Genomic DNA, 9,103 nt, shown 5'->3' with positions numbered 1-9,103 from the left:
GGCTCCTCTCCCTCCCCTGGGCTGCCTCGGCTGGCCGGTCTCGCTGTCGGTGCCAGAAAGGTCCCGTGTGGAGCTGGGGGTTGGGGAATAATTCTCCTTCTCCGTAGGATGGGATAGTCCTCGGAGCAGATACGAGAGCAACTGAGGGCATGGTCGTTGCTGACAAGAACTGCTCAAAAATACACTTCATTTCCCCTAACATCTAGTAAGTATTAACATTGTTTGTTGTGTGATGGTATGGGTAATAGCACGGGGGTTTCTAGCCATGTCCTCTGCTCACAGCAGATATTAAGGTGTACTTTAAAATGATAACTTATTAGCAAGGCTTGGGGATTTTTGAATTTTCATTTACACTTCAATAGGCTCTCTCTCATTTTATACTCTGAAAATATTGACTGTGTGAGAACTAAATTTCCTCAGTTTTACAGTGGGAAACTTTATCCTTGTTGGATAAAGCATCAAGGTTTTTTTTTCCCCTGTCCTCCCCACCTTTTCCTAATTTGCTCATAATGTTTTTCAGCTGTTGTGGTGCTGGAACAGCTGCAGATACTGATATGACAACCCAGCTGATTTCTTCTAATCTGGAGCTCCATTCCCTCTCCACTGGACGACTTCCAAGAGTTGTCACAGCTAATCGAATGCTAAAGCAAATGCTTTTCAGGTAAGTGAACAGATTTCTTGTTTGTTAACAATGCTGTTAAAACCACTAGATAATATCTACATTTCTGTGAAGGAGCGTCCTTCCTCAGCCTACTTAACCTTCCTAACAAGACTTTAGGAAAGATTTAATAGTTGTGTTTTCCTTCATAGGCTTTTGAACTGAGATGGAAGAGAAATCAAGTCTGTGGTGGTTTAGAGAATTTATACTGTAGGTGCCTGCAGATATTAAATGTCTTTCTATTGTGGAGGTGTGTGTGGTGTAATCATGGAAAAATTCTCAAATGTGTTAAAAAGAGCCAGAGCTTTATTGCAGAGTTTCAGATTAACATACAGACATTGCTCCTAGGTATCAAGGCTACATTGGTGCTGCCCTGGTTTTAGGGGGAGTAGATGTCACGGGACCTCACCTGTACAGCATTTATCCCCATGGATCGACTGACAAACTGCCCTACGTTACCATGGGTAAGCGATACTCCCTCAGTATTGTAACACAACTGCCTGGTAAAATGGGTGAACGCTTCAAATTATTATTTAAAGTGTGTTACTTAAAATTCCATTGTTTGCTGGGAGCTGTACAGACCTCAGACTTCAAAGATAGAGTGGTACCCGTATTTGTAAGGCAGGTGCAGTGTTGTATTTTGTTTCTAACACTTTAAAAACATGGGCTATTATACTGTGTAAATCTAAGCTGCCAAAATCTGGTATTGGGAAAGTTGCTGTGTGCATTCGTTAGCATACCTTAAAGTAGGAGAACTGTGAGATGCCCAAAAATGTGCTGTAAAAAAAAAATGCTTAGAAAGTTGATTTTCAGATAGTCCTAACTCATGGTTCGTATGAAGTCTCACTGACAAGTTCTGCCTGTAAGGTTTTTTTGTAGTTTCATTAGGAAAAAAAAAAGTGCCTTGCTTCTTGGTTGGGATTGTTGTATTCCTGGATTTCTTGCTAAGTGGCAGCTCTATTTTACTCAAGGAGGTGCTTCATTGTAGTGAAACAATGCCTGGTTTACTTGCTATATATGATAATTGATCTTTACTGTGTGGGGCTTGTCAATAAATAAGTTTAATTCTGTCTGTTGCTGGGGTCCACTTGACATTACTAGCCCACCATCAAGTGTTAGTACCCCCACTCTATGTAACACTTTCTGTAACACACACCTAGAAATACTGCAGAACCTTCCAAGTCTTTGGCAAAGGGGGTATTTTCAATAGTAGTGTCAGCTTGTTTGGAGGGTTCTGAATTCTTCTGTGATTTGTAGGCAATAATCTGGGAGTAAAGGGTAAAAAAATGGTAAGAGAGATCACTGAGACACTGGTAGGAGATTAATGCCTTCTGAGCTAATAGTATTCTTGAGTGGTTTAATCAGTGGCTTTTAAGGTTGATGCTACTGAGAATATCACACATCTGGAAAAAGTAAAATTTCAAACATAACTGGAGTTGCAGTTGTTTTTGCTCTCTGACCGCTTGAGAAGACCCTGTATCATTTCAGACTTGTGTTTAATTTTGAAGACTTGGGCGATCTTAAATGAAAGCTTGGTTTTGGTAGAACTATGGAAGTGTAATGTAGAGTCCAAATAAATACATCAGAAAAGAAAACGAAGTGTGTCCAACGAGTAAATCAGATTCAGCCTGTGTTTGATGCAGCTTTTACGCTGACTCTGTGATGGGAAAATACGACTTTAGTTAAGTCTTTTCATGGTTGGCATCTCTAGATAAATATCTACTTATATATTCTTGGAATTGTTAAAGGTTTTTCTTCTGGATATTGGTGCTACTGAAGCAGTGCAGCTGTTGGGTCACCTGGCTGGCTGTACAGAGAGCTATGACCGGCTCGCAGCAATCTGCAGAGGTGGTGGTGGCCAATAGATGGTGCCACTGCCTTAGGGACTGGCCAGTTCCTGGCTTGGCAAATAAAATCCATGCAACAGTCATGTGATGTCATTGTTTAGCCTTTGATATAAGAAAAGCAAACTCTGATTCTTGTGATTGCCCGATGCCCAATACTGAAGTAAACTGTGAAGCTGTAACTGACTCTGCACTAGTAGCTGCTCATAGCTGATTGCCTAAATGAAGTCAGTTTCCATTCTGTACAGGGTTACTTTTGTGCCTGTGTTTTAAAAGCTTTAAAATGTGGCATTTCTGAAAATTTTCCCTCCACATAGTAGCAGAATAGTTTCAAACAAGTAGGAAGCAGAATGTCAGTGGATTAAGTTCACAGTAGTTTAAACTCTGATTTGCTGTCAGCTGCACCAGGGCTATGTCCTGTTACTTTTGGCCATGCCATCAAACAAAGCCCTTCTCAGCATTAATGTCCTTTACCTTTCTACACCTAGTGCACTGATATTTTCCCCAATGACTAGGATATATTTTAGTAAAAAGATTTGCTTATGCATATAAACAAAAGACAGAACTGAGGCAGCAGAAAAGGTATCAAAGATAAATCAGAGATAGTAGTTGGAATTTTACTTTGATCTCATTTAGACTAATCTTTTTTATTTCTTTTCAAAATGTTCTAAGGGTAGTTTATTAAATCAGGGTAGGAATTTTTGGCCACTTAATTTCTGGAAATTCAGTATTAAATAGCAAAGGTGGTTGAGGTGTTGGGTTTTTGTTTGCTTTAATGTGTCGGAGTGTGTTTTTTATTTAGCTGGAGTGTGTTTGTGGATGGACAGAGTGGTGTCCTCCCTTGCAAGGGAGGTTTAAAAGATACTCTGTGCTTACTCAGGAGTGAAAACATCAAATTAAACTGTTTATGCTGACAAAGGACAAAATTGTATTTCAGCAAACGGTGCAAGATTGTCTGATTGCTTGGCTTGTCTAGGAAAGCTTCTGGCCAAGACTCATAATGAAATGCATGCATAAAATTAAAGCGCTTGAAGTCTGTAGTTCAGCGTTTGGAAACAGTAAGTATGTTCCAGTCGTCTCTAGTGGCTAAAGCTAGTCCCCTGATGCCGGTGTTGCTTCATATTCATAAATCAGCTCCTCATGCATCGGCAATGCCGTCCTGCAGAGCCAGCACTGCTGCTGCTGGGGCTCAGCCCCTGGGCCGGGAACCAGGGTGAAAAATTATCCCGATCGATGGGGCTGTGGAGATCACCGAATTTTTACCTAGAATGAACAGCAAATTGAATAACAATGAGTGTGTGTGAATAAATGCCCTGTCAGGGAGCTCTGACACTGATGGATTAGCAAGTGCTAAATGTTATCTCTCACGGCTCTACACATCCGCGGTGTGTCAGGCTGAGGGGCAGACAGGTCCTTGGGTGAGGAAAATGGACTGTGCTGAGCAATAAGAAGTTGTCCTCAGTGAATGTTCTGATAAAAAGATCCAGATCACCTGCTTTAGAAAAGCTACTGCAATTGCAAAACATGGTGGAAACTATTGTCAGCTGGATTTTTTTCCTATGTATCAGTAATAATCTTGCACTTTCAATCAATAGTGAAGTGGTACAACTGCTTGAGTAAAGACCAGGTGGGATTTTTAAAGTGGCTTTATTGCAGTTGAGTCCAGAAATTTTTTTAGTAACTTCGTTGTGAAAACTTAGGAAATCACCAATGTTTCTTAAAGAAGAAAACAGAGTCTCTAATGGTCTCAATTTCCCTGGATTGTGCTAATTATCAGACTTAGAAGCATTTGCCTAAGAGCAGAGCTTTGCATCTCAGTTTGACGCTCTTTCTAATTTGTTTGTCAATCAGTGTTTTTGTATATTTAGATGCTAGATTAATACTTCCTGAATATTTGTAAACTTCCAACATCTAAAAGAAAATTTCCAACAAAGAATTTCCTATTTCTGCATTGGTTGGGTGTTAAGATTTCAGACTAAAGTTACCTATCTAAGATAAGCATCTGGTTTGGTTTTACTTTGGACCTGAGCTTGGTTAAGCACACTAGTTAATGATGCATCACCTTACAGCTTTCCTGAATGTTTGAATAGACTTGAGGCTGAACTGCTGCATCTTGGCAGTGTTGAATCCTTGACTGGTAGTGACTCAAATCAGTTATTGTGTGTGTGAGGTGGGAACATCTATCCCTAATTAATGGGTGGTGTTCTGCAGTGTTTGGATTTTATCTTTCTCCAGAGATTGTTTGGGAATTGTTAAGCTTTTTTCTACATAAAGGCAAAGCATGTTTGTTAAAAATGAATTACTGGTGGGCGCTGAATACATGGACAAGAGAACAGCTGTTTCTCCACATACAAACAAGTTCTCCATAGACCCTGACTCTGAGTTTTCTGTGCTTTTATAGGCACTGCAGTAAGAAAACCATACTTGCAGTGTTTACTTAAGTTCACAGGTTTTATTGCCAGCTCTCCTGTTACAATGCATAGCTTTCACAAGTCAGTTGAACTACTTGGAATATTCGTGGGGTTGTTTGGATCGCATGTGGAATTTAACAAGTAGAGGGAAGTCAGTGTAACTGGATAGTGAAGTTCACAACTGTGCTTGCGAGCAACTGTCCACTGGCCGGTTTGTTTTCTGCGTTTCTGCATGGACGGTCAAGTGCCGAGGTTTCAGTCCAGCAGCAGTGGAAATAGGGGGATTGAGGGGCTTTTCCCACTCGGTGTGCTGCAGGTGAATCACTAGTGTGTCTCAAAACTGTTGATATTGCTGTTGTCAAACAGCAGATGATTTGTTTTGATGCAGAAACTTAGAGGTATACATGTACTTGTGTTTGTAAAAACACTGTTTACATCTGGTGCTGGTAAGAGTAAGGAATTTTCATTGTGCTATTTGAGATTACAAAAATCTGTTCTTTCAAGAGAATGCTTAGCTGTGTTGTGAGACTTTGCTAAAGCACTTTTTAAAATGCAAGCTTATAAAACTTTTTTAGGATTTATAAGCAGTAGAGAAAAAAAACCCCTGAGTTTATTAATATTTTCCAGCTTTACTTCCTGTTCTGTTAGAACCTCCTTGGGATTGTGGTTTTTAGATGTAAATGTCTATGTGTGGGTTTAAATAAATTGAGACTTTCAACAGTTCTTTGAAAACCTAGGTTATAGGAATGTCTGCCTTTATTTATTTAAAGTTGATATTAAATTTGGGATTTATTTGCATCTTGGTAATATAGTGAGATAAAGAATTAACAGTACAATTCTTCATATATAAAGGATTTAATGTAGTGGGTCCCCCCCACCTTTTTCCTTTTCCCTCTTTGTAAGTCTACTGAGTTCATGCCCATTGGTTCTTTTGGGAACTTCTTTTAAAAAGGAGCTGCAGGAATGAATCCAGTCTGAGCCATGTACAAGATTATTGCAATATTTGTGTTACTGAAAACTTAGATTTGTCAGAAGTTCTAAGAAATAAGGATGACTTTTTCTTAGCTCAGTAGCTTTGGTGTAGTAATTTCTGTCAGATGCTACCTTTTATACTTCCATTCTTGAACATTTTTTTATAGTCTTTATATACTCTAATTTTTTTCAAAGAACCTTTATCCAAGGGAAAGATTGTCTAGTTTTGAGGCTTCTCCTTCCACTTATGATGGGTCTTCATTTGCGTGTAGCGGGAATGTGGTTTTAGTTTGAGACCATGCCTCGGATTTTTTTTTTCCCCTCATTAGAAATGTTCCCATGCCATTCCACAAACAGAATTGTTTTATGGTTCAATTCCTGTATTTGTTCTGGAACACACCTTTATTTTGACCTTGTTTGAAGGATCAGTAGAATACCTTTTATTTGTGATTTGTTCTATGATACCAGCTGTATGTGTCAGCAGTTCATTTCTGATATTAGTTGCTTAAAAATCTTCTTTGTTTCCAGTTTCAGCATTTTAAAAATGGAGTCATGTACTGCTCCAAGGTGAAAATGAATAGTCATTGCCTGTAATACAAGTACACACTCAGAGTGTTCTACTGCTTTTAGATGTGATGTATTTGGTACTGTAAAGGTAATGATCCTCAGCCACAGCAATATTCCGTAACAGGAATATCTGTCATATTCATTGGGATTACCATGTTCATTGATTTGTGTCTGTAAATCGGCTGTTTCTACCCTTTAAATTTGATCTATAATTGGACCTCCTTAAATGGTTCAGATAAGGTAGTCTGTATTTTCTCAACAGTGTCACTGTCAGCTTCTCCTTTTTCATTATACATTCGGCAGACTTGATAAAATCAGCAGGACACCTCATTTGAAACTGTTTAATCGCTGCCTTTTCCTTTCACTAAACCATTGAGGTGGTCAAGCGATATACACAAATCATTTTAAATAGAAAATATGGCTTTCTCTGTGACCCAGCTAAACAGATAGCGGTATGCAAAACAAGTTAAAAAGTAATAAATGCCAAAAAATCTTCTAATTGGAGTAAAAAATTGCAGGTAACTTTATTCACTCCCCAAAAGTAGAGCTCTCTGAAATATGGTTAGGGCCACAGACAGACCAGGTATCTTCCTGAAGACTCACTCTTTCTGAACAAAGCGAGTTTATAGGTTCACATAGTATCATATTGCTTTTCATATTAATTTACGGAAGCACGTTTATAACCTGCAGTTAACAGCGCTTTGGGTAGAGATGGCTCCTGTTCCAGCACTGCACTTGGACTGCACCCTGTTAAACGTTAAACTCCTGTTTTCATTTCTGTCACTTTGTCTACTTTGTCCTGTTTTTGTTCAATGTGAGAATAATGGCACAAAGGAAATGCATAATAAACTGTTTAACAGTAGATATAGGAAATAACCTGGTGGCAGCAGCCAGCTCCCTTATTACCGCTCCTAGTTTACTCGTCCCCATGCGTAAAGGTGACTGTGCCAGGGCAGCTCATTAAAGCAATCTATTCATTCTGAGCGTCTTCGTATGAAGTGACATACCCTCTAACGTGGCCAGGCACAAAAGTGGGACAGGAGGAATGGAGGAGTAGAAATTACAAACTGTGACATTCCCTTAACTCTCTTTTTCTAACCTCATTTTCATATCTTAGTGTTCAAAATAGTAAGAAGAAAACGGCAGTCAGAATGGGGACCGTGACAAGTCTGTGCGCACTAGATATAAATTTAGGATTAAATGAGGTGTGGGACTTAAAGAGGTTAGACACCTTGGAGTGTGTAGTAAACTAAGGCAGACTTCAGTCTGGTTTGTGCTGCTGGTATTTGTTATCTTGTTCTCTAAAAAAATACTGTATCTAAGTCCACTGGCTAACTCAGCGTCCTGGTGTTGTTACCATAGGTTCTGGATCGCTAGCAGCTATGGCAGTATTCGAAGATAAATACAAACCGGACATGGAGGTAAGAACTTTTTTTTTTTTAAAGCTCAGTGTTTCTTCCCTCAACAATTCTTGTGATTGTTAAGAATTCAAGAGGTCTGAAGCTTTACAAAAAGTTAAATCTGCTGTAGTTTCCCTGCACTTGAAATGTACTAACGTCAGCTTACTGAAAAGCTGTGAAAGTTGGTGGGTAAAATAAACTTAAAGAAATTGGCTTGTTGCAAATTTATGCATGGAAAAACTTGTGTGATGTGAATGTAGGTGAAAGCTTTACAAACATGTAACTTACTGATTAGAGTTGACTTCGGGAACTTAACAGCCCTTGCATGGTCAATATTGCATCTCGGTAGTCAGTCTTTTCTCTGTCTTGAAAAGAGAAGGCATGATTGTAAAAGCAACAAAAAAATGTTTAGCGTATGAAGACAGATTTCCAGTTGATTGTGTATGTTCAGAAATAGTAACTGCACTCTTAATATCTGCTTAAAAGCTTATTATCAGAAGACGTACAAGGTTGTGGGTTGTTTGTGTTTTGCTGGTCTTAATAAAAATGGAAAAATGTTTGGTTGTTCATTAGAGAATCATTCAGGAGAGCTAAAAGCTGGAGTGTCGTGATTAAGATCAGAATAAGTTCTTCAGTTATTGTTTATGAATGTGTGCAGTATATTATTTTTGTATTATCTGCGGTATTTCCTTACACTTAGTTACACCATGTTCAGTGCCTGCTAAACTAAACAGGGAGAAATCCAGTTATCTGCAAACAGATTATTGATGAAAACAAAACCAGAACAATTAAAGGGCTTTCTTCTGGGATCATACTTTGTACAATGCCTTAGTAATGTCAAGCCCTTTTTTAAACCACATTAATCTCTTCAGACTTTCTGTGAATGCTCCTTTTCATTCCAATTGATTAATAATTTCACAGTAAAGAAATAAAACCCTGAGAATTGAGCCCAAAATGGAATCCATTAAAAATTACTGGTAAGGCTAACAGTAGCAATCATTTCAGCCTAAAATGCAGATATGACAAATCTTACAGCTATTTGCTATCACTGAAAAACGTGGAAAAGAAAGAAGTTGATTTACTTCAGAAAAGATCTTTGGATATTCTTCATCTCTGTACTGCAACTGCTGTGGGTCGTTTCCTCCCCTTTAGATGTTGGCATGCCTGCAGTATATTTTCAGGTGATGATCCCATAAGTCCACTGAGCTCCTCTCAAAAATCAATTAATTAAATGTAACATTTCAGGTGATG

At 38.7% G+C, this 9,103-nt stretch overlaps 1 protein-coding gene across 1 annotated transcript in view; it reads left to right on the top strand.

The window, feature by feature from the left end:
• Positions 1-107: 107 nt before the first annotated feature.
• PSMB7 (proteasome (prosome, macropain) subunit, beta type, 7) overlaps positions 108-9,103 on the top strand; it is a gene marked incomplete at its 5' end in the record, with an annotated part of 23,618 nt that continues 14,622 nt past the window's right edge. The window contains 4 exons of the mRNA XM_010072724.1: positions 108-205; positions 521-661; positions 1,007-1,122; positions 7,815-7,873. Coding sequence (XP_010071026.1) covers positions 108-205; positions 521-661; positions 1,007-1,122; positions 7,815-7,873 — 414 coding nt within the window. The remainder of the gene's footprint in view (positions 206-520; positions 662-1,006; positions 1,123-7,814; positions 7,874-9,103) is intronic.

Source organism: Pterocles gutturalis, unplaced genomic scaffold, assembly GCF_000699245.1.
Source record: "Pterocles gutturalis isolate BGI_N339 unplaced genomic scaffold, ASM69924v1 scaffold26712, whole genome shotgun sequence".
Classification (NCBI taxonomy): Eukaryota; Metazoa; Chordata; class Aves; order Pterocliformes; family Pteroclidae; genus Pterocles; species Pterocles gutturalis.
Note: the sequence above shows the minus strand (reverse complement) of the source record. Positions and strands in the feature narration are given on the sequence as shown.